The sequence below is a fragment of the Balearica regulorum genome, chromosome 17 (assembly GCF_011004875.1).
Source record: "Balearica regulorum gibbericeps isolate bBalReg1 chromosome 17, bBalReg1.pri, whole genome shotgun sequence".
In the NCBI taxonomy this organism is placed as follows: Eukaryota; Metazoa; Chordata; class Aves; order Gruiformes; family Gruidae; genus Balearica; species Balearica regulorum.
Window position 1 is genome coordinate 15,029,569 of NC_046200.1, and position 24,659 is coordinate 15,054,227.

General features: G+C 55.5%; 2 protein-coding genes across 4 annotated transcripts; one reads left to right on the forward strand and one right to left on the reverse strand.

Annotated features, from left to right (window-relative positions):
* Positions 1-1,208: 1,208 nt before the first annotated feature.
* ZMAT5 (zinc finger matrin-type 5) lies at positions 1,209-22,654 on the reverse strand. Of its 3 annotated transcripts, none has more exons than XM_075769380.1 (6): positions 22,568-22,654; positions 17,761-18,014; positions 15,960-16,022; positions 15,650-15,730; positions 8,893-9,004; positions 1,209-1,527 (listed from the first exon to the last, which is right to left on the reverse strand). In XM_075769380.1, the coding sequence occupies exons 2-6, from the start codon at positions 17,885-17,887 to the stop codon at positions 1,473-1,475; spliced, it is 438 nt and encodes a 145-aa protein (XP_075625495.1). In that variant the 5' UTR covers positions 17,888-18,014; positions 22,568-22,654; the 3' UTR covers positions 1,209-1,472. The 3 variants fall into 3 exon arrangements, with proteins under 3 accessions (XP_075625495.1, XP_075625493.1, XP_075625494.1); XM_075769378.1 differs by lacking the exon at positions 1,209-1,527 and adding an exon at positions 5,020-5,244; XM_075769379.1 differs by lacking the exon at positions 1,209-1,527 and adding an exon at positions 5,020-5,244 and having other exon boundaries at positions 17,761-18,011; positions 22,568-22,636.
* Positions 22,655-22,727: 73 nt separating this feature from the next.
* UQCR10 (ubiquinol-cytochrome c reductase, complex III subunit X) lies at positions 22,728-24,659 on the forward strand. Its single transcript, XM_075769381.1, has 2 exons — positions 22,728-22,901; positions 24,389-24,659. Exons 1-2 carry the CDS (start codon positions 22,761-22,763, stop codon positions 24,434-24,436), a joined length of 189 nt encoding a protein of 62 aa, XP_075625496.1. The 5' UTR covers positions 22,728-22,760; the 3' UTR covers positions 24,437-24,659.

A 24,659-nucleotide genomic window follows, 5' to 3' on the forward strand; every position in this document is an offset into this window, starting at 1 on the left:
GGTTTTTTGGTTTTTGTGGGTTTTTTGTTTGTTTTTTTTTTTCCTTTCTTCCTGGTTGGTTGTTTCCGATCTGAAATAAAACTGGGATTTCTGAAGCGCTCTGGGCTGCTGGGGCTCCTGGCGACGCGGGGTCATGCGGGGGGATGCGATGGGGCAGGGGCGGGGTGATGGGTGCCAGGTGGGTGTAGGGCCGTGGGAGCACCCATGGGCGCTGCCGAGCCGCTGCCAGCGTGTGGCCGAGTCCTCCTGGCGAGGGGGGTGGGCAATAGCCGGGGGTCTGCGGCCTCTCCAGCATCCCGGGGTTGGGGATCCCACCCCGAGGCTGGCGGGGGGGGGGGAGCTCCCCTGGTACTCCTTATTTACACCACGGTGGGCTCTGGCCCTGGGTGTAATTCCCCCCGGCGCTGAGCGACGCCGTCCTGCTCGTGAAAACCCGGTGTGCTCACGCACAGCCCCGTGCGCGCGGGGGGGGCCCGTGCCCGCCCGATGGCTCGCCCTCCCCGAGCCCCCGAATGATGCATTTTTAATGGCAAATAGATTAAAATAATAAATAAAACCAGGGGAAGCTCTTGGTGCCGCGAGCGTATCGGGCAAAGCTGCTGCCCCCCGTCACGGGCGGTGCTGGGGGGTTCCCCCCGCCGCGGGGAACGGGGCTGGAGGAGACCATCCTCGGGGCGTCGGGGCTGCGGCAACCCCGGGCGTCATCTCCCCGGAGCCCTGTTCGACCCCCACGTGGGGAAAACACGTTGCCAGGCTCCTGCCTGGCGTTTCCCACGGATTTCCCACCCTCCCCAGCACCGAGACGGGGGACACCCCATTTTTGGGATCCCAGAAGCAATCGGCTGCATTTTATTAATTTGGGGGTTGGGTTTTTTTTTTTAAAATGTTTTTTTTTTAGGTTTTTTTTTTTTTTAAATCTCTTATAATTTATCAAACAAATTGAACCGAATGTCCAAATGAGAAATGAAAATGGGAAGTGCTCCACGGCAATGAAATCATTTCGGCTGCCTTGCAAAGTGGGGGAGGCTCTGCGCCCGTAATGAAATTGCATCCATCTCCCCGTGGAAAGTTTTGATTTTTTATGAACTGGCATTTCCAAAAGAAGCCACGCGGCCTCAGAGATGCGTGTGTGTGTACACATATATATATATAAATTTTTTTTTTTAACCAGGTCTATTATAGACGCTGTGAATAAACATAAGTGGGCCAAAAAGAGGACAATTTAATTTGCTAGAAAATACAATAACATAAAAGAAAAATTAGATAAAAGGAATAACGCGATCCCCCAAGCTCAGCTTTTCAAAGCTGCTCAATTAATTTTAATGGGAATTGGGAGAACGGATTTCTTCAGGCAGGTTTGGAGATCGCGGCTCCCGATTCAGGAGCAGCGGGGCTGCGGGTGGGCAGCACGGGGTCCCGGCCACGTTCCCCGCGTGCCGGCTTCACGCCGCTCTGCCGCAGCCGGGGACGGCTCATTGCGGCTGCCGCGAGACAGAGATGCTCCTCGCTAATTTAATTAAACGCTCGCTAGGAAAGGAAAAAAAAAAAAATAAATCTTACAACGCGAGCGCTGCAGCGGGATGAGGGGAAGGTGCCGGGGAGGCGCAGGGTGCCGTGGGAGGGAGAAGGACCCTGCGCGGGTGCTGCCGTCGGTCCCCGCCGGACAGAGCAAATCCGGCAGCAAAACCACTGGGGTTTGCAGGGCTGAGAGTGCCGCAGCACTGAGAAGCGTTTTGGGACAGGAGGGGAAGTTGGTGAGGGGTCTTTCTCTCTCCGGTGCTGCAAGCGGTATGGGATGGTCTCAGCTCCATCCCTGTCCCTGTCCCATGCCCACCCCAGTCCCCGTTCCCATTCCCATCCTTGTTTCCATCCCTGTCCCTGTCCTCACCCCCGTTCCCAGCCCTGTGAGACATCCCCATCCCATCCCATCCCCATCCCCACCCCATCCCCACCCCATCCCATCCCATCCCATCCCCATCCCATCCCCATCCCATCCCATCCCCACCCCTTCCCATCCCCATCCCCATCCCATCCCGTCCCATCCCCATCCCATCCCCATCCCGTCCCATCCCCATCCCATCCCCATCCCATCCCATCCCCACCCCTATCCCATCCCATCCCCATCCCATCTCATCCCATCCCATCCCCATCCCCATCCCATCCCATCCCATCCCCACCCCTTCCCATCCCCATCCCATCCCATCCCCATCCCATCCCCATCCCATCCCATCCCATCCCCATCCCATCCCCACCCCTTCCCATCCCCATCCCCATCCCATCCCCATCCCATCTCCATCCAATCCCCATCCCCATCCCCACCCCATCCCCATCCCATCCCCACCCCCACCCCTGTCCCATCCCCATCCCCATTCCCACCCCCGTCCCCGTTCCCCGCTCCCCTCCCAGCAAGAGCTGCCAGAGGACGGCGGGCAGAGCCCAGCAGGGCTGCGCCTTGGCAGGGCCCCAGGAGCTGCTCATTTCCCTAAAAGCTTCCCGAGAAATTACTCCCGCTCCCGCTCTATAAAAGGCACTTTGGCTCGTGCCATCGCTAACGGGCTGCAGCTCCTCACCGCCCACCCCGGACCTGCCGAGGATGCTGAGGCTGCGCACATCCCCGCAGCATCCTTTGGGAGCCGGGTACCAGCCGTCCCCCCCGGTACCGGCCCTGTCCCCCTTCGGCGTTTCCCTCCCCGCCGTGCGGCTCTCCGCACCCAGCCTTTCTCCCCGGGTCAGCCCACACCGGCTGCGTCGCGTCCCCGGCAGTGATACATGCCATCGTTACGTCTCCTGACACCGCGCTGTAAAATACACCCCCATAAACCCCTGGAATTTACAGGCTCCTACAAGTACCTGGGAGTTACACGGCTCCGTGAACACACGACACCCTGCGAGCCGTGCTCCATTCAGCCCCGACGGCCGGAGATTGCACGAGCTTTGGTAGGAAAACCCGATTTTAAGTGGAAGCCCCTCGCCAGCCCCTCTCAGCATCCCCCGGACAGGCCGGTGCTTGGCAGGGAACGCTCCCGCTCTCGGCTTTCAGGCTTTACCGGGAGTTTCTGCGTCACAAGCAGCTCGGCTCTTGGGGAGCGAGGAGAAGCGCGGAGGGGCTGCGGCTGTGCTCGTGTTTTAAACTGTAATTTTCATTTACGGTTCGGTTTTGCAGCTCGTCCAGGGAGCTGCCTGGTGCTCCAGCCTCCTCGGCCGGAGACGTGTTTCTCCACCAGATTTAAGCTGGATCTGGGGAGCGGTTTTGGAGCCGTGAAGGTTGCGGGCGTTGGGTAAAGCAACACCTCCCGGAGCAGCTGCTCTCCCGGGGATGCTCCAAAACGCACCGGGACCGGAGCACACGGAGCAGGGAAGGGATCTGGGGGCTGATGAGAGCACGTCCCCAAACACGGGCGAGGAACCGTGAAGTATTTTGATGGTCGATTGCAAAACAGCCAGCACACGCTTCGTCCTCAAAATGTCTGCGGGAGAGACGGGAGCGGTTGTTCTTTGATTTGCCTCTGCCGGCAGCCCTGAATTCCTCGGTAGGAAGGTGCCCCAGCGCGTGGCCTGGCCGCCACGGCTCAGACTCGGAGCGAAGCCGTTTGTCACCCCTTGAAGTCAGGGGAGCGGTGATGGGCTGAGCCCCCTCGGCCGCCCCCCAGCTCCCCGGGGCTCTCCCCCTGCGCCGTGCTGGGGGCACAGGGATGGGCGTCAGAGCCGGGTGGAGAGCGCAGCCAAAGCTGCTCCTGCGATGGCTGAGAGCAGAGCCCGGCGGCTGCGCCCCGCTCCGGAGCATCCCGCAGCCCCTTTGGGTTCCTCCCACCTTTGGTCTCCTGCATTCGGGGCCTCCGATTTACCCCCAGATAGGTGCCACGCGGGCGCTCCTGTTCACCCGCACGTGCCGGCTCCTGCGAGGGGAGGCGAGGATGGGGCACGGGGCTGACGCCGCATTCTCCGAGCCCAAGCCCCGGGCTCCGCTCTCTCCAAAGACCAACAAGCCGAGAGCCACGGCAGTCACACCGGGAAGGGTAAAAACACCCTTCAGCTTCGCTTAAAGCTCAACCAGCCACAGCAGGGCTGCCGCAGCTCCGCACCCAGCCACGCTGCGGTCACGTCCAGCCCCTGCTTGTGTGAAAGCTGCGTCGTCCCAGGACGGGGCGTGCTCGGGCTGACGGCTCCCCACGCGTCCCGAGGCGGGAGCTCTGCCCCGTCCCGGGCAGCCCAACGCCGACGTGATCCAGGCGAGATCTGGCCAAAGGCAGCTGGCTGCCGCCGGCGCTCTTCATGAATCTGGCCCCACCGCCTCCGTGCGCGGCCAAACCTGGAATGCACTGGCAGGGGGTGCAGCCGTCCTGGGCGGACCTGCTGCCAGAGCTCGGCCATACCGAAGCTGCGCCCTAAAAGCACCCCAAAAGTCTTCTCCAGGGCAGCAAAGAGAAGCTGGAGGCAGGTAGAGCGCCTGGCCCGCGGCTCCCAGCGCAGCCCCGCAGCGAGCAGGAGGGCTGCCAAGTCCTTCCTCGCGACCTCCCAGCTCCCACGGCGGGGAGCAACCCACGGAGGTATTTGCCCTCACCATTTACTTAGTTTCCTGGAGAAAGAGAAACCTCCGGATATTTTTTTCTTCCTTGCTTCTCACCGCCAGCCGAGCGGGAGCAGGAGCGGAGGGCTTACAGGAGCTCCCCGAGCTCTTCATTAGGAGCTCCGGCACCTGAACCAAAGCAGTTTTACACCCTGAATTTAACAGAAGCAAACATAACTCATGAACACTGGAGGAAATAATAAACACCAATTTTAAAAGCCTGGTTACAGCTTCTTTCCCCGGTCCGGATCAGCCGCATAGAGCCCGGCAGGGCACAGCACAGGCAGCCGCGGTCCGAGGGGACGGATCCTGCCCCGGGAACTGGGGGGTGCTCGGGCTGACAGCAGACAGCCCCTCCACACGGGGCTGGAGCTCTGCTGAGTGCAGATCCCCGTTCCAGAGACAGGGAGACAGCCGCCCACCCGGTGAGGAATAACACGACACACGCAGGCTGCAGCGGGGGGAAGGCTTTTATTGATATAAAAATGTATATAAATAATTCTGTCCCTTTGTCAGAGCGAGGAAGAAGTCCATCTCCAGCACAACCTCAGCCCCACTGCAGGTTGGGGGGCACTGGCCACCCTCCGGGTGGGGGGGCCTGCAGGGACGGGGGCAGATCCTGCACTGGTGGCCAGCCCGGCGGGTACTGGAACGGCGCTGGTTTCTCGGGCAGAGCACTGCGGAGGTGGGGAAATGGAAGGGGCAGCGGTGAGACGGGGCCATCTCAGTTTGATACCACAGCCCTGAGCTTCCCTGTGCCCCCTCCGCTAGCCCCCAAAAGAGGGGGGGTCCAGCAGAGGAGGGTTTGGTTATCAGCAAGCAGATATATTCACCCCTCCCACACCAAATCCAGCAGCAGAACTGGTCCAGAACCACCCCCCAAGCCCATTTGAGCAGCTGGTGCTTCCTAACGTAGTGCACGCCGTGGAAAAATAAGGTGGGAGCACTCAGGTGAGGGGGTCTGGGGGGGGGGGAAGCAGGCGCAGCCCCCCAAGAGGGGCGGCAGCCCCAGGCACCGCTGCTGGGAGCAGGGCTGGCCCCGTCCCCTCCCAGCCCCAGCTGCTCTCGCCTCTTCACACAGCTGAGTTTTGAGAAGAACAAACAAAATCAGCAGATGTTTCTTTCCGAGCAGCCTGAATCCCAAGCCAGCTGTGCACTTCCCAAAGGACAAGGACCCCTCGGAAATGGAGGAGCTGCCAAAACGACGGGGTGTTTTCACAGAAGCACCCTTCAGCAGAGGGAACAGGCTTCCTCCTCCAACTCACAGCCTGGGAAACACTTCGTCTCTGTCTCTCTCGTTTACTAGCTGAGGCCACTGCAAACACCACACCTGACCGAAGAAGTGCAAAAGCAAGGAGCATCGCTCCCTCATCTCCCTCCAGCTGAAGAAAGCACTTGGCCGGGGCAGGTTTAAATTCATGGGAAACATACCTTTTCCATTAATTCCTGAGTGCAGGAAACTCATCTGTCTTTAGCGCAAGCCCTGACAGCAGCCTTCCAGCTTCTCAGGCCTCTACCTCTGATCCTGATGAATCTTTTTAATTGTTATGCCAGAAGAAATCTAATCAAACTCCTTTACATAATGCTCCAGAGAAGCGGCACCCTCCTCTCCCCGCAGGGCCGACGACGTGGCCAAAAGCCAGCTACAGAAGTTGAGTGCGGTGTTATCCAGGCAACTAGCACGGAGCAAAGTCATTTGGTTTAACGCTTCTCCCCCTTGACGGGGATTCTTCAGAGCCAAGGGGGAGACAAGATGCTAGGACGCACACCAAGCCGCTCTCGGGCAGCAACGTCTTACGGTACGTCCAGGCACCGTCGTTCGCGCAGGCTGGGGAGCAGGAGCAGTTCGGTGGGGCGGGGAGCAGGACAAGGCACGCTGCAAGGTGGAACAGCACAGCTATCAACTAACGAGCTGTTCTGTGAGCAGCAGAACTAATCAATAGGGAGGATGCTGTCTGGGTACTCAGCTCCCTGGGGTTTTGTAAGATACGAGTGCTATCAAAGGTTTACCCACAGCTGGAGCATTCAGCATGGCTGCCCCATGTGGATTCTCCGGTGTCTAGCAAGGGTGAAGAATATTGCCTTTCCGAAGGCATTAATGGGATCCCTCTCCTCTACCCACTTCCCCGTTGATGAAACCTGTACTATCTCACTATCCTCGAGGCCTCAGACCCCGTTCTGATGGAAATCAGCCAGTGGGCTCCGTGGCAGTTATGGCAGCAGCACACGCTCGTGCGCACGGACATGCTCCGTTTCCGTTGGAAATCAGCTTAAAAATCAATCACACCCCGGCAGAGCTCCTCTGCTAAGAGAACTACACGAACTCCATCCAGCTCCGTCCCAGCTCTCCAGAAAGCAACGGCACAGCGTGACTTTGAAAAGACGCATCGGGTGGAGGTTTCCAGATGAAGTTTGTCCCCTTGAGCCCGGCCAGGCTGGGAGAGCGGCCGCATGAACGGCGGGTGGAAAGCAGCCTGGCAATTTTCCATCCACGGGGCTTATTTAGGTGACAGACAGACACGGTGCCCAAGTCACTGCCTTGAAGAAAGTGCTGCCCTTCGGCCAAGCCAACGCCGGGCCACGCGGCCACTTCTAGTCCAGCGCGGCGTTTTCTTCATGCTGTTGTGTGCTTGGAGACTGCGCAAGGCAGCAGCTCCACCTGGGACCACCTGCCAGGTATCCTGCTGGAAAGCCCCCGGCAAGGCAGAGACAGAAACTCAGCTACGCTCACGGGCTGCGGCTTAACGCAGTGAGAGCTTCCCATCACGCTTCCAAGACCTCTTCCATCCCAGCTTGAATCCTTCCTCCTCAGCGCTGCCAGAGAAGACAGGTGGAGCGGGGTCTCCAGCATCTTCTTTCGGAAACGAGTGCCCTCGAGAGCACGTTCTCTACTGGTTTGTGCAGACTAATGGTCTTTACTGACGTTACCAGCCAGGCAAGGCAGCCCCTGGGCAGGTCATCATCCAAACCCACAAATTCCCCAAAGCACCGTTAGACCCTGTAAGAGATTCTGCCACATTTCAGGGACCTCGAGGTCTGGGACTGCAGGAGGAAGAGGCAGCTCCTTGTCCTTAAAAGCATTTTCAGGAGGAACACAGGCTCCCCAGGCACCAGGACCTGCCCAAACCAGCCCCTCTTCCCCGGGAAGGCAAAACACCTTCTCTGGCAGACAAGGCAAAACACACAGTTGCTCGGAAGGGCAAGGCTGGGGCTGGAGAGCACAAGGGGAGAAGAGAAATGATAGGGACGAGCATCAGCGAGGCCAGACAGCGAGGCCAGACAGAGGAAGAGAAGCTTTGAATAGTTGGCGTTTAGTTCCTGTAGCAGATGGTTTCTGGGCCTGCAGGGGCAGAGAGGCCGGGCAGAAAGCAACAAACCTACAAATTCAAAGTCTTGTGCATCTCTGGAGGCAGCAGGGACCAACTAGTTAGAGAGGTCTGGAAATTCTGCTGGGTATGACGATGCTTCTCTCTTCCGGAAAAGATGGTCTACTCCAAGATCAAGGGATTCAGGGACAGAACAAGCAAAACGGGGCACACGATGTGTACAGGGGTAGGAAGGTTACGGCTGTCAGTAAGCACCACTGCCAGACTAAGGGCAGCCAAGCTGATGGATGGAGCAAACAGAAAGCAACGAGCCCAGACAAGCACCAGAAGGAAGATCCTGCCCAGACCAAACGCAGAGAGGACAGGAGCAAACAGGAAAAAGAACAAAAGAGAGATTTGGCACCTGCCCAAATGTCATCCAATTAAGCCTGCGGCACAGTCAGGTGAGCAAGGAAGCAGCAGGCACCGGCAGGCGCCCGAATCCGAATGAATGCCGCGAGGAGGAGCTAATTCCGCCCTCTCACTGGCAGGGACGTGCAGACAGGGCAGGCAGAGGATGGGGAAGCTGTCAGCAGATGAGACCGGGCTCCTGCCACTGAACTCCGGGTGTCAGTAACTCAGCACCACGGTGGCACCGTCCCTCCAGCCATGCCTGTGTGCCCCGCGGGGAGCACCCCTCTGCTTGCCTCCCCCAGGGACGCAGCCGCTGGCAGCAAGGCCTGGCTTGTCCCCCAGGCACACGGGAGGACACGTGCACGCACCTCTGGCGCGGGCACACGAGACCGGATCCATACGCGTGTCCGTGGCGTGTGCCGAGAGCAGGTGCGCAGCGCTGGCAGGGTGTTAAATGACAGCTCGGGGGGTCCCATCGAGTTGGGACCTCTGATCACCTGCGCCTTCCCCGTCCCACTCACACCCCTCTTGTGGGATCTCCCTCTGCATCGTGCGGGCCAGAAGCAGCGGCCAGCCCTCACACGGATGCTCCCCAGCCACCAGTACCTGTTACTCTGAGCCGCGCTCAGTCTCTTTGCTCTCTTCTCCAGCCAGTCCTCGATGGCGCCAGGCGGGACATCTGCTCCCTCCTGCTGCAGCTCCTTGGATCTCCGCTCCCCTGGTCGAGAGACAGACAGAGGGCTATCAGACGCTCGCGCTGCAGTCCTTTCACTCCATTAAACCCGCTGCTCATTACCCTGCATAGTTTCTTATGCTGGAGAGTTTGCAATCTGCGGCCCCTCCTCCTCCACTGCCCACCTGCCATCTGATGCTTGGCCTCCCCACTGGTGACAGCTCCAGCCAGCCAGAGCCGGGAACAAGAACTAAGCCAGCGAGCACGGCGGCAGTTCGGGCGCTTAGCTGAGGGGAGTCTGACATCTCCCCCCGGGGCAGATCGTCCTCATCCTCGCCTGAAACAGCCTCTGCTGGCCCTGAGCCCTGAGCTGTTTCCAAAGACACGTCCCTCCAACTGGCAGGAGGGACTTTGCCACCTCTGCCCAGTTAGGTGGGAGTGACAGGGACGTCTGTCCGGATCGATGCAGACTTGGCAGGCCGCGAGAGTCTGAAAGGTTCAGAGTGCGCGTACAACCAAGAGACGGGATTTCAGAGATGCTGTCAGGTCTGTTTAAGGCGCACGCCGCGTGATGCGTCCCCAGCCCCTGCAGAGACGGGGAGGGAGGCTGTCGCCCAGCCCAGCTCAGCCTAGGTGCAAAATCAGAGCAGAGCACAGCAGCGGAGGGACGCAGGGGAACAAGTTCCTGCATTTTCTCATGCAAGTTAGGAACGAGCAAGGAAACCAGTAGGAAACCTCTGCTGTCTACCAAGAGACAGGGCAGCCTGAGGTCCTTTCAAGCTTTCGACCCCTCCATCATTCTGGGGGGGGTTGCGTGGGGCAGATGCCTGCAGGTGCCCCGTCCTGCAGCACTGTCCTCTCCGGGCAGAAGGGCTCAGAGCCAGCGGGGCAGCCCAGCATTCACCAGTCCCTCCCACTGGGCAGAAATCCGCAGCTGCCCAGTTAGCAAAGCTCCCCGGTGACAAAGTGACACAGCAGGAAGGGATGCTAGCGGAGAACAGGGTCTAGCACGAGTCCTTGACACGAACGACACAGCCATACTCCTGACAGCACGCCAGGCAGCGCGGGCTGGGATGCTCAGAGCTGTTAGATCTCCAGCCCAGTGGAAAGTTCCCACCTAACAGAAAAGGGAACGTGATACTTTGAAAAACAAACACTGATATTAATAAAAAGGAAGCCGAAGCAGCTGTGTATCATTCCCCTTTGCCCTGCTCATCAAACCCTCCGGGGACGAGCGCTCTGGGGGATCCCTGATCCCATTTAGAGATCAACCCGCCGGCAGTCCCACCCCGGCAGCAGCCACCTGCAGCCGTACCCACCAGGAGCCGGCTCCACACCTACCCACCATATGTCACACGTTTAAGGAAAATATTATACGTTTCCAGACAGGGTGTGAAATTAATATTGCTTGGGCAGAGTGAAGGATCACTTCATCCTCGTGGTGGCAACCAATTATTCATCTGCCTGTTGAATATTAATAAGGATGGCAGAAACGTGCTACACAATGAGCAGCCGGAGATGGATAATTTGTCATCCAGCCTTTTCATCTGCCGCTGCCGGGAGGAGCGACGATGTACTCGCTGCCACCGCAAAGACAGCCTGCTGCGGTCCTGATGTCGAGGTGCTGCTCTGCAACCCGGCGATAAGGACACAGTTGGAGACGGGACTGTTTGAGTCTCCTACGGTTGGTTCCAAGGAGCAAAGCTGCAGCAGAGCTATCTGGGGCCAACCCGACAGCCTGGCCAGGTGAGGGCACCGGGGAGGCAAGAAGCTCAGTTTGGTGAGCTGGGCACTGCTCAAACTCAGGAAATCCGAATTCGGCTCGCAGGTTAGACTTCCGTGGCAACCTTGACCACCTTATTTCCCTTTGGTCCAGGTTCCTCCATCTATTGAGCGCCTGGGCACATCCCACCTCAGCGAGGGGTTGTGAGAGGCTTCGATGAGGCAGGGAAGAAAGTCACAGAGAGAAACCTCTCCCACCTCTACCTACCACTGAGAATTCCTTTTCATCCCGGTTCAAGCCCCAACACAGAACAGATCAGTAACTGCCAAGGCCTCTCTGTTTAGAGCAGGGAGCCTCAAAGGGCCACACCAGGAACAGGTGGGAACCCACGGACTCGAGCAGCCACAACTCGCTGTCTCATCCAGAAAAGCTCGCTGGCTGCAGCGGAACGACTCCAGGCTCACGCTGGCCTAAATGAGGCCCCAGGTGTCCAGGTTAGAAAGACATCCAACTGGGTCCCCCTTCGCGCAGCTCCACGAGTTACTGCTCCAAAGCACTCCAACTCTCAGGCTGAGAAACAAGGCAGCAGGTACGGGCAACTCTCTGGCTCTGTCCACCTTGACACACGCCCATCAAAAAGGCAAATCTTTCATCTCTTCCTCCTCTGAAGCGAACACATCCCATCCAGGGACCACCAAAGCTACCATGAGACTGGAAATACCCCCTGAATGTCAACAAGCATTCCAAGATGTCTCTCTGAAACACAATTACCAGCCCTTACTCCTCATACATGGCCGTGCAGTCAGCCAGCCAGGTGTGAAGGTGCTTCCCCCCCTCCTTCTCACTGGGGTGTTTGTTTCAAATCTAATTACAGCCAATTAAAAGAGTGTCTGTAGTCATGAAATGCCTCTCTAATGACGCCAGAGTGGGACTCCAGATTTATCTTCTCTCCCTATGCAACTTTCAGCATGAGTTTTCTTCCTGAATGTGGCACGACTGTGTGCGAGATGCAACCACCAGTACCGAGCAGGTCACCCAGCACAGAGACTGCCATGTAATCCTTCAGCTCCCTCCCTGCGCAGGAAGAGGTGGCAGCCCAAACTCCTCCAGAGCACATGAACAGCAGCAAACTGCGGCTGAGGGATGCTGTTGAGGAGGCCCCGCAATATGAGTGGCTTAAGAAGCGGCAGCCGACTGCGAGGACGCTCCTTCTCCTGCTCATCGCCGAGTTAAACTGGTTGACTACAGCCACCTCCAGCAGGGTCACTCCTATTCTTTCAATCACACGGATATATTGCACACACTCACCCAACCGTGCCCTTACTCTCCCCTCGCAGCTCCGGCTGGCTGGAGCTCACCGAAGAGCCCGGGTTGTGTCAATACTACCTGCAGAAGTGACGCAGATTAGCGGGGAGCCAATAACTTGAAGCAAGAAGATAGCAGTTTGACAGTGACTTTTCCTGACATGACTGTGCTTAAAATGACAGCCTGGAAGTGTCTCGCTGATGAATGATGCAGCAGATGCAGAAGGCTAATGCCTTGATGCGGTAACAGCTGGGAATATGCCTCCCTCCCTGTTGAAGGTGGAAACTGTTGCTTCTTGATGAGTATATTCTACGGGGTGCAGAAATGCTGAAGCCAAACTAGGACACGCTCTAAGCCGTTACGGAACAGCGAATCGTCCAGAATTTTTCCTACTTAACCCACAAGACTAACACAAACAACAGGGTGAATTCCCTGCATGGAAAAGGCCAAACGTTAAGAATAAGGTAATGCTTCTTTTGGCTGCAATAAAGACGCGTCATTAGCAAGGGAAGCTCCCTGACACAGAACTACCAACACCAAACACTCAACGGGGATTCAGGGACAGGTTCAATATTTACATGACAAAGAAAGTGCCATCACGGTTTAGCAGCTTTAAATAAAAGGTTTTGCTGTGGGTTAGGATGCAAGGCCACCCTTGAACATGGGTGAGTGGGCTACACTGCTTCACTACAGGATTTCTTGGCACCTTTTTCTGAAGCATCTGCCCCTGGACAAGGGGACACAACACAGGCTGACAGCTCCTCTGCTTCTACGCCCAGGCACCAGAGCTGAGGAAAGCGGAGTTCAGCAGCACCGTGGACCCACCAAGAGACCGTCCCCGCCAGAGGCAGAGCGTGGTCATCTCCAGCACGGCCACACAAGGCTCTGCACAACACGGTGAGAGGGCTCCGGAGCTTCCAGCCTCTCAGCTCATCTCATCTCAAATCCCTGACCCCCCCCGCCGGCTGCAAGCCTGTCAAAATCTCCCAGACGCTGCAGGTTCAGACGGGAAATCTCTGCGGACACTGACAATTTGGTGAGAGGCAGCCTGATCCAGAGCACGGCTCCAAGCTGTACCGTGTCACCTCGCTGGCTGTGGCCTGCGATGCCTCAGAGCACACAAACACCGGGACTAGGTGCCAACGCATATAGGGACGCTCCTGACGGACACGCCACCAGGACCAGGTCTGACACAACCTACAGTCCAACCTGCCCGCACACGAGCTTGCCTTAAACTCTGCCCTAAGCCTCACCCTCTGAGACGCCGATGCTTCAGTAGCCTAGGGAGTGGGGAAGCGTCCCCATGGCACACCGAACGGCGGCTTGGCTTTTTGCAGCTGTTCCTTCCACCCAGTCTACTCTGTTATGGGCTGCATCTCTTCTCCGCCAAGCCCTGCCAAGCTCTTCCCTCCATCAAATCCCTCCAAGCACTCTGCGGGCTCAACCGATCAGATTTAGAGGTCTAAAATGCTCAGCCTGCTCGCTCGGCTCACGCAGGATTTCCACAGAGCAACAGCATGAGAGAGGTGAGCAGGATTTAACCGTACAACCAGGCATTCGTGTTAGAGCAGCACAGCCAAGGACAAGGCACCCTGCCGTCCCCTGGCCACCGCTCCTTTAAGTCTAATTGTTTAATTAAATGTTTGACTTGGTAATACAAATGCAAGGTTTCCAAGTACTCTCCCAGGAATCAGCTCTCTCACTAGCCAATTCTCCACTTACACCTGACCCATTTGACAGAAGTCAATATTCAATAACAAGTGTAATTGGCAAAGAAACCTGCCCAAGCGCAGAGGAGCTTGCCAGCCTTCCCCCGCAGCCCCGCTCTGCTCCAAAGAGCTCTCACTTCCCCTCTAATAAACAGCCTTCAATGACTGGAAACGCTACAGGTTCCTGCAAACAGGCTGACATCCTGTGCCACCTCTCGGGAGCCCAGCACTTAAACCCCGCAGCGCAGAAGGGTCGGGGAGAGGTTCTGGGCTAGCAGAGGGGAAGAGGAGCACGACTGTCGCTCCGAGAAGGGCTGGCTGGAGCGCTCTGCCTCCCGCACAGCCCGATGAGATGGGTTTTATTGACTGCCAGCGCTGTTTAGCGATTGATTCACAGAGTCACCTCGGGGACTCGCAGACTGACTCAGCAACGGCGAGGACTGGAATAGCTCGGTAGCGCCTGCCTTCCTCCTGCTGCCCAGGTTCAGCAGAGCCCTGCCTCCCCAAATCTCAGAAGGCCAGGAGAGAGTCTCTACCCCACGCACCCCCCAAATCTCATTGCATTCACACACATTTTCAACACTTAAGCCTCTTTTTGCCAGACTATTGGCAAAACAACAGTTGGCTTCAGCTAGCAGTGTGGGCACAAGATCTGCTCAGAAATTGGGCTGCATTAGGAAGAGCGTTGCCAGCAGGTCGAGGAAGCGATCCTTCCTCTCTGTTCCACACCGGTGAGGACACGTCTGAGGACTATGTCCAGTGCTGGGCTCCCCAGTACCACAGGGACATACTGGAAGGGGTCCAGCAAAGGTGGTGAAGGAACTGGAGCATCTGACAGATGAGGAGAGGTTGAGAGAGCTAGGACTGCTTAGCCTGGACATGGGAAGGCCAAGCAGGGGGGATTTTATAACGTGTAAATATCCAAGAGTTACGATGATGGAGCCAGACTCTGCTTAATGGTATCCACTCACAGGACAAGAGATGACAGGCACAAACCAAAATAAAGGAGTTTCCATTTAACTATTAAAAAAACCCCAACCCACAACATTTTTATTGTAAGTGTGGGCAAGCACTGGAAGAGGTTGCCCATCGAGGTTGCAGAGTCTCCAGTCTTGGAAATATTCAGAACACAACTGGACGTGGTCCTGAGCAGCCCGCTCTAGTTTACCTTACTTTGAGCAAGGTAGGGTTGGGACTAGACCATCTCCAGCGGAAACCTCAACCACTCCACAAGTTCTCGCCAACACCTCGCTCACATTTTCTCAGGTGATGAATCCTGTAGGGAAAACAGAGCTGCCACCACTTTTAGGGCAAGGAGGTGCTACTCCCAGACTGAAAAAGTTCCAAAGTGCTCTGGAGACTCACGGCAGGGAAGCAGCTGCCATCCATCCTCTGCCCAAACTTCAGTTCCACCCAAAGCCATGTGAGCAGAGGCCATTTCTGGATCCAAGACGCCATGTCCTCTCCTCAGGACAACCCAACTGACAACAGGCTAGCTCTTCCCAAGAGTGGAAGCAGCAGCTCCCTGCTAACAGTAGAGAGGTGGGGGGAAATCAAATCCATAAATTTAAGGGGAAATGATGTACCAGTGCCCTCTGCTGCTGACAGTTTTTATTCCCTGACTGAACAAACCCCCGAGGGCTCGGAAAGCCCACTCTCTGCTTCAGATGCTTGCTGCTAAGTAGTAATAGCATTGCTCAACTCTAGGTTTGTGTCTGTGCCAGCAGATCAAGAGCAGAAAGCATCTGAAAAACTGCAGCACTCACAGCCACGCTACAGGCTCACACGGCACCGAGAGGCAGGCGGAAGGGATCCACGCTCAGCTTGCTGCGTACAGGCAGCACACGACCGCAGGCTCTCGCTGCACAACCCCTCCTGCGCAGCCCACACTCCCTGCAGCAACTCCCCCCTCCTCAGAGACCCCCCCGAATATTTTCTTGTTCAAGGACTCACCTTGCACCTGGGCACTCAGCTTCTCCAGGTCCTGCTCCGTCATGTGGGAAAATCTGCAGTTGGACCCAAAATCACACTGTCCTGGAACAAAAGTCACGTTGCTCCGTGAGAGCCGCACGCGCAAGCTCCTCCCTTGTAAATGCGCACACAACCCAAGATCCACTACACCTGCACACCGGACACACAGGCCCAAGTCCTTCGCTCCCTCCAAGACAAACGCGCATCCCAGGGCTCTGCAGAACAGCCTTGGGCTGGCTCACGAAGGAGCTGCCAGAGCTCAGGCAGCTATTTCTACCTCAGAAGAACTCACCTGTTTGCAGAAACTTCCGACAAGGTTTCTTGGTTTGCTCCTCTTGCAGGATAGCGGCAGCATCTTGGGGAAACAAAGGACAAACCAAGGTAAAGATCTCTTGCGCAGCAACACCCCATCGTATCGTGGCCCCAAACAGGTCAGTTACCTAGCGGGAAACCATTTCACACGACAACCAGGAACTTAAACCACAGACAAATCGAGAGTTTTCAGTCCCTGTTGGCACCCCTGGCTTCAGCTTTTCACTGGCTTGCAAATATCACCTCCTCTGTTTTCTGCGTCATGGGTTTTTTTCTCCCCATGCCAGTAGGGGAGAAGAAGCATGACAGAAAAGCAAGGACTCTGCAGCACTTCTGTGCGGCAGAGAAAGACCAGGCAGACTCACAGAGCTCTCGGAAAAGCTCCGTGCGATGCCGCACAGAACCCTGTGCCGAGTCTCCGGTGGACACCACCGAAATGGTCCTTCACCTCCTGGAGACGTCCTGGGGAACCAATGAGCCCCAAAGATACAGCAGCTCCCGTAGACTGTGGAAGAACCAGCACTGCCTGATGCCAAGTCACAGAGTCTGGAGACAAGAGGAGATGAACCCCCTAATCAGGGACGGGATGAAGAATTTTATCAGTTGGAGGGAAATCAAGGGTTGCAGCCTGGTGAGGAGAAAAGTGCTAGGTAATCTGCCTCACCATCACTGACCCAGCGAGAACTGGGCTGCGGCTGGTGGTCCTTTCCAGCTTCCACGTACGGTTAAGCAGACAGCAGAGCCACCCAGAGCTCCGCAGGGTATTCCTCACCTAGCTAGCCCAAGACACAGCCTGCAACTCCTGATCCTGAGGAACCAGGGGGAAGCAGAGGAACATACGGGCAATGGTTTCACAGTCAGTTTAACCCAAACTAAGTCTTTGCTCCTACCAAAATACACAGTCCTGCTCTCAGCACCCTGGACACACATTCCCACCATACTCCTCGGGCTGGTGCTGGTATTAAAACACATGTAACTGCACGGCGAGCCAGGTCAGAGCGCTGAGCTGGGTGAGAAGAGTCGTTCAACAGGCAGAGGACACAGGGCTTGCCTCCAGCACATCCTGACACAGCCCCCAGCCCCAGAACTCCAATCCCTCCCCTGCCAAAGCCCTGGTGCATCTAGCCCTCCCCTCTGCTCCACGCCCTTGGCTAAGACAGGTTTGAGCATACCGTGCTTTGAGCCGCTTCCCCAACCCTCACCCTTTGGGATCTCCAGTCAAGCAGCCGCACCCTCAGCCTCTCCCACGGCCGCCCTCAGAACCGACACCTCCACCCCGCACGGAGAACCGCGGCCAGCTTCCCGCCCGCGCACACAACACGTGCGTACAGCCTGCCTTCCAGCCTGCTTTCTCCTTCTACACCCATACACACCTTGCTCCTTGCGCATCAGAGGTCAACTCTGGTTTGCAGAAGGCACCTAACTTACCTTCAGAAACTGTGACTCAGTTTGTTCTCTTGGATCTCCTGTCTCAGATTTGCCCACGATGCCAAGAGAGCTTTATCTGCAACTCCTGTTCGCAGAAATGACCTCCCTATCTCTTCCACCTCATCTCAAGTTGCAGCTGACGTCTACACTTTCCCCTTCCCACATCCAGACACATGAGGGTTTTGCCTCTGAGACCGCTTGACAGCAACATACCGAGTCCACAATTTACCGGCACAGACAATCTGAACATAAATCATCAGTGCTGATTTATTTTCTCTATTCCCCCCTGCCACAGCTCATCCATCCCCTCCCCAGTCCCAGAAAGGGAGTAGGAGTCAGTCGGTGGTACCCACCTCGGAATAAGTCATACCAGACTCTCTTAGCCCTGAGATGCTGCACTCCGTTGAGGTGTTTCTTCCTGTTGTGAAGGTTGTCCTGAAAGGACCTGTCACAGTAGTCACAGAAGTATCTTTTCCCCATCTCTCTTCTGGCAGAGCAGCATCAGCACAGCCTGGGAACCATCAGACAGATCCTCGGCGCCCAGCCATGCCTGCCCTGGGGACGGGGAAGCACGGGCCGAAGGATCCAAGATTTACAGCGCCTGCTTCTAAAGGAGAAGAGCTCAAATCATTTGGGGTTGGCAGACAGAGAAAGAGGTGAGACCCAATAGTATATATTCTTGTCCATCAGAGACTGGCAAGGCAGCGCCTCCTGCGTATACGTGGGAGAGCAGGCTCGGATCTCCCTTTCTTACCTCTGTTGCCCAAAGGAACAACAGCTCTGCCGAAAAAATTCTCCTTCCCCGAGCGCCCTGGAGTTCAGACCACACAAAACAGAGACCCTAGAGAGCCAACGGCTCCCAGCCACCACCTGCATCAGGGAAGGTGCAGCACAAACCATCCAATGTTCAAAGAGAAGGAACTCGAGGTCCATACCACAGCTTCCACCTGGGGCCCCAGGACTTTAACCCCAGACCACAGGCAACCACCACACGCTGCCAGGCAAGAGGGAGGAAATTCCCCCATGTCCATCTCTACGGGGTAAGAAAGAAACTCAGGAACTCCTGAAAGATGCTAAACCAGCTGATCTCACCTGTACTGCGAGTAGGAAGCTGCACAACCAACACTAAAGGACGTAACATTTCGTTCGGTTCACCTATTCACTCCTGTCCATCAAGGACTGCTCTCCTCATCCTCCCCAGCCTATGGCAGCAAGATGTGTCCGCTTCCCCAAGTACCGCACCGGCAGTAACTACGATCACAACAGCCTTACAACCAGGAGGAAAGAACCCCCAACCCCACAGCCACTGAAAACAACCTGGAGATGCTCGGTCCTTCTCCTCCCACAGGGTAGAGGGGCTTTATCAAAATGTGTTTGTGGTCCGGAGACTCTGCAGTGAGTATCGAGGGGTAACAGGACAGAATTTGGGTGCTCTTGTCTCTGCTGGGCCTGGAGCAGCTCAGATGGGGTTTGTGATGAAGCTCAGCCCCGTCCCCAGCTGCTGTCCTGGCTGGAGGTGCAACAGACACCCTGAAAGAGCTACAAGTTCTCTCCTGAGTGATATAAAGGTACCTGATAAATGCCAAAGATGGATGGACCGGGAGATAAATTCCAAAAGCAATTCTCCAGTTTTTGACACCTTGACAGCCAAATGCATTTAAAAAATGGCATGGAGACCAGCACAAGAGATAAAGATTTTATAAATAAAACAGGGTCAGAATCAATCACAGCCTCCCTAACGATTCCTCAGAATCAGCGGGAAGAGCAGCAGCAACAGGCAATCCCTCAGAGCCCAGCACGCTGAGCTAAGGCAGTTCTGCCAAACCTCCTGCCAGCCAGCCGTCCCGGCCTTCCCCCACTCCCGAGAACCGCCGCTTCAAAATCAAGTCCCTGGAAATCTCTGGGGCCTCACACCACGAGTTAAGACACAAGTTAAGATGCAGCCTCCTCCATCTGCCTCTGGTTACATTCAGTGGAAAGATCTTCTGATTATTTTTTTTTAATCAGCTTGCAAATATTCACGCTGAAGGTAAAACGTTCAGAGATGCAACTGAATTTGAAATCTCTTCATTTTAAGGTCCTTTCCTTGATCTTCAGATGAAATACCTCATCGGTGGGCCGTGCTGCAAACGCAATCGGACCTGGCTCCAGCTCGGAAGGCGTTAACTCCGATCTGGAGGGCTTGAGGTCTGAAACTGTCCTACTCCAGCCCAAGAAACCAAATTCAAGTGCTGCTTAATGAACATTAAAGCGTAATTTTCTCCCCTGGTTTTACCAGATCATCCCAGAGTTTTGCAGCCAGCTTTGCTGCACTGTGGTGGGGCTGCTGGAATCCAGAGGGAAGGCTCTTACCCTCAGCCTCTGGCCTGCTGGCAGACTGCTGTGGCTTTTAAGCATTGAAAAATCCCCCTTCTGCATCTTATGCCACAGTCTCCCAAAGTTTCTGGCAACATAAAAGCTTCCTGCTTCAAGCTGCTGGCTCCTGCACTCCATCTCTGCAGAAGCGTCTGCTGTGAACAGGGAAAACAAATGAGATTCTGCAGTGGTCCCACACAAGTTTCCACAGATCTCAACGGAATTGTGCCTGCAGAAGCCCAGCAGCAGCCAGCCTTTGAAATCGTATTTCAAACTTTTCCTTTCATCACCCCGACGGCAATAATTGCGGCAGCTCGTTTCCCCTTCCGTCCCCAACAACGAGGGCAGAAAGCTTCTACAGATTTCAGGCTGCCAGATCCCAAACCCCAGAGGTGCCAGCTCCCAAATTCACCTAGCAATTCCCACTGCAGAGGATGAATGGAATTAAAAAAAAAGGCAATTAGAGGAGCATCAGATTCTCCCAGAGACAGCCCCCCTCCGAAGATTACACTGAACACTTATTTCCATCTTTTTAAGAATTCAATTGCATGGATTATCTTGGCTGGATTCTGACAACCCTCTGCAGTATCAGCAATCCACAGCGCTTTGTGCTGAACTAGTACGTAGGAATAAAAGCCGCTTCCGAGCAACGCTGGCTAACCTATTTCCATTTTCCCAAATGGCTCAACCAGTAAACAAAGAGCATTATTTAGTTGAAAACAGAGATGTTTTCTAATTAAATCCATCTTAGTCATTATGAAATAAAGTAAATGTAGCTGCTTTATAAAGAACCGCTTCAGCTCAGCCATTTCCTCTTAACATTTCTAGACCCTAATTTGCAATTGAATTCAGGCAAACAGACCCCTGAACCCGCAGGCAGCCACAAATGATTTCAGACGAGCTTTGTACCAGCTTAAAAGTCTTTCTGCATAAATCCAAATTGAAAAAAATAAAAGAAAAAGAAAAATAATCCAGGGCTTTGTCTTCTATCTCGATGCTTAAAAGTATTAACAAATAAATCCTCTGTTGTAAGCCTCTCGGAGCAACGTTTTATAAGAAAGAGCATGTTCTAAGACACCTAGCAGGTGTTTCGCTCATCGAGCTGAGGTGCTTGGTAAAACTCCAGGCAAGACCTCACGCGCACCATCCTACATTTTCCCTTCTCAAACAGCTGCCAAAACACTTCCACACTGCGCTCGACTAGCTACAGATTTTATTTAGGACTCTCCGGGGGTTCTTTCACCGTCTTCCCCAAAATGTGGAGGGAGGGAAGAAGGTGACCCAGAAACGGGCACACGGCAGACTTGTTTTCGTCTGGGCGTAACTGCTTTTCCCCACGCCGAACCCTGAGAATTGCTGCTGGGGCTTGACCTCAATTTTCTGCTTTCTTATAGCCCAGGCTCGGGGCCATTTCAGCCACTTTGGGTATCCAGATAGATGCGAAGTTAATTAAATCCAAGTGTCAAGCTTATGATACTCAGCTGCCAATTTAAACGTGCTCCTATCTCTACGGGAACACGCAAAACACCGGCAGAGTCTGCCAGCACCTTTGCAATGACACAGGGACAGACTCTGATTTCCATTACGCCCAACGTAAATCTGCCGCTCGATTTGGGATTAACACCGACCTGACCATTACACAAACCCATCCTAGCGGTAGTGGTTTACAGGCTATTGGGGAGATTTGTCTTAGAGACAATCCCTAGCAGTTAACTTTGAAAAACGATCATTGAGCTTTTCAAAGGGATAACGCCATACGCAGGGCACGGGAGTGTGTTGGGCACCTTCCAGGCTCTGCACGGGCTTTGCCCTACCCCAGAGATCCCACAGATCTCCACAGTAGCTGCAAGCAGGGAACCAAACATAAATAAATTAAGAGAAATGACTACGCAGCCAGACTACACGCTCTTCCTGAACGGCCGAGACAAATGAAACGACAGAGCAAGTGTCACTGGAGGATCTGTTCTGAAATTTAACGTCGATGCTTGTTTAACAAGAATTCTACCCAGGGTTTAATCTTCAATTTAAAGATTCCCCCACCCTCCTTGCCCGTCCTCCCTTTCCAACCCCAAACCTCCCTCTCTTCCCCATCGCTGCTTGAGCCACCCCGGGACCCCTTTGCCCTCGATGGCGTTAAACAGAAAGATGAACACAAGGAGAAGGTGACAAGCAGGAACGGGAACATCTCCACGTCAGCTGTGCCACACGGTGCCACGTCACGCTCATCCCGAGGCCTCTGGAGCAGCCGTCCGAGCGTCCTCCGGCTTTTGGGAGCCACAGTATCCACCTCCCGCTCGGACTACGCTGAGGACACTTACAGCCCTCCATAGCTGGCCCAAACCAGAAGTAAACCCCCAGTTACCCCCCAGCTCTCCCCCAAGGGGCTGAGCAGAAAAGGACATTAACACAAAACCCTCTTTCTTCTCAATTTTGCCCCTCACAGGTCACCCCGGGCAAGGGGTGCCTGCTGTCCCCAGCCAGGCCCACGGCCCCCAGCTGCCCCCACAGCTCTCAGCCGGGCAGGGGCTCCCCCAACGCGCCTTATTTTGCTGTAGCTGGAATGAGGGCTGAGCCCACCAGCCTGCGCTAAATGGGCTGATTTCACCTCAAAAAAAAAAAAAAAAAAAAGGAAAAAAAAAAGAAAAAAACAGAAAATAAAGACGCGTGTTGCCCAGCGGAAGCCGCTGAGGGGAAGGAAGGGGTACAAGCAGGGGTACAAGCAGGGGTACAAGCAGGGGTACAAGCAGGGGACGGCGCTCTGACCCGCCGCCCGGACAAGGCCCCTCACGGCCGCCCCGCACTCACCTCCCGCCAGGCCTCAGGCCTAGGCCGCGCGGCGCCTGCCGGGAGCGGCGCCTACATCTCCCAGAAGGCTCAGCGGCTGGGCCGGGGCGGTGCCTACATCTCCCAGAAGGCTCAGCGGCTGGGCCGGGGCGGTGCCTACATCTCCCAGAAGGCTCAGCGCCACCGCGGTGCATGCGCAGAGCGCGCGGGCAAGATGGCGCTGCTGCGGCAGGCGTACAGCGCGCTGTTCCGCCGCACCTCCACCTTCGCCCTCACCATCGTCCTGGGCGCCGTCGTCTTCGAGCGCGCCTTCGACCAGGGCGCCGATGCCATCTTCGAGCACCTCAACGAGGGGGTAAGGAAGGGCGGTACGGCACCGTGGGGCCGCCCCGGGCACGGACCTGGGCCCTGAAGGTCAGGCCGGCCCCGTGTGGGCCTGGTCCCGGGGCCCGCACCTCAGGCTGCTCCCCCGGTGTCCCGGGGCCTGCGGCGGGTGCTCCCCCGGCTGAATCGCGACCTTGGTTTCCCCGAGGAGGTCCCGAGGGCAGGGCGGCAGGTCAGCGCTGCCCTGTCCGTAGAGGCTTTTGCTCGGTACTCGGCTTCGGTGTGTTCTTGGGCTTCTCTGGCTGCGAAGGCCGCTGGGGAAAAGGTGTCGAAGACGGTGGGGTGCGGGAAGGTTAAAATGGATTGAGCTTGCTTGTCTGTAGCCCTCCGGCTCTCAGGACCCGCCCTTAGCAGCGGGAGGGGATAACGGCTGTCCCAAACTGCGGAGTCTGCGGTCCCGGGCCTGAGCGTTGGATGAGATGGGTCAAGTCGTCCTTATGCGTCGAAGTAGAGCTGTGATGGGATAATAACTGTCACCTGGACAGGGCACGTAACGGTGTCCTGCACAGGATGAGGTGATGCAGTGCATGCCCTAAGAAAAGGCAGGAGGTGCTGTCATTTCCATCTTGCACCAAGTACAAAAAAAACTTGGTGTGTTGCACGTTCCCAGCCTCAGCTTATGGATCATCTGTCCTGCAGCACCGACCTGCCTCGGGTCTCTCGGAGTGCCCAGTTTCCCTGGACAGCCAGAGCACTTTAATGGCTCTGGTGCTGGCAGGAGCTGTCCTGCGCCTTCCCTGACAGCACCTCTTTGGCCTCCTGAACCAGGTCATGAAACCAGCTCAAAGCTGATACCGCACAAAGTGACATCTTCACCGCCCGAAGTACCTCACCAGGGCTGGGGTGAGCTGAGGAAATACAGTAAAGAGCAAAACCAGGGGCCCGGTCTTCTCCTTTTTAGCAAGTCATTTGTTAAATCTGACATAAAATCACATCTGAACTTTAGCTTTGCACTCAAAAATTTTTTTTAATTGTAGCATTAATTTTCTGTGTGCTAATGTTTTCTCAAGCAAGGGTGGAAGAAGAAATTCTTTTTTTTTTTTTAATCTAAAGCATTGTCTACAACAATGTCTACAAAGCCGGGCACGCGCCTTGCGCAGCGCTTCCCTCGGTCCCGATGGTGCCAGCAGGTTTCAGTGCCCGGAGCAGGGTTCTCCTGTGCATCCCGTATCTCTGGGGGCAGAGATGCCCTCTCTGGTCTGAGCGGGAGGCCGAGGCATGGAATACTCTTGAGCTCTGGCTTGCAGAGTAGAACAGGGGAAGCGAGATGACAGCAGCTATATTTGTGGCTGTGTTTTCATACAAACTCTTCTTTCCCCTCTTGCTGTTGCCTGTTAACGGATGTGGGTTTTGTGGTAACTTGTATTTTAAAGTGAAATTCTATCCCAGGACCACTGAAAAGCTGGCTAAGATTTTTTTTTTTTTTAAATTATTCTGCTTTCCTTGTTTTGGGTACAGAAACTGTGGAAACACATCAAGCACAAGTATGAGACAAATGAAGACTGAAATGCTCAGCAGCAAGATCCAACCTGGGGTGGCAAAAGACACTGCAGAGAAGGATTCAGCCTCCTGAAACTACTGCTGTCAAAATGGATTTCTGATTGAACAGCTCCGAGCCAGATTATATCAGCCACCTACTGATATGATGTAAACCAAGATGGACTCAAGGAGTTCTGCTGCTGTACTCAAACTTACTGTGTTAAATAAAAAATTCTTGGTTCATGTCTCA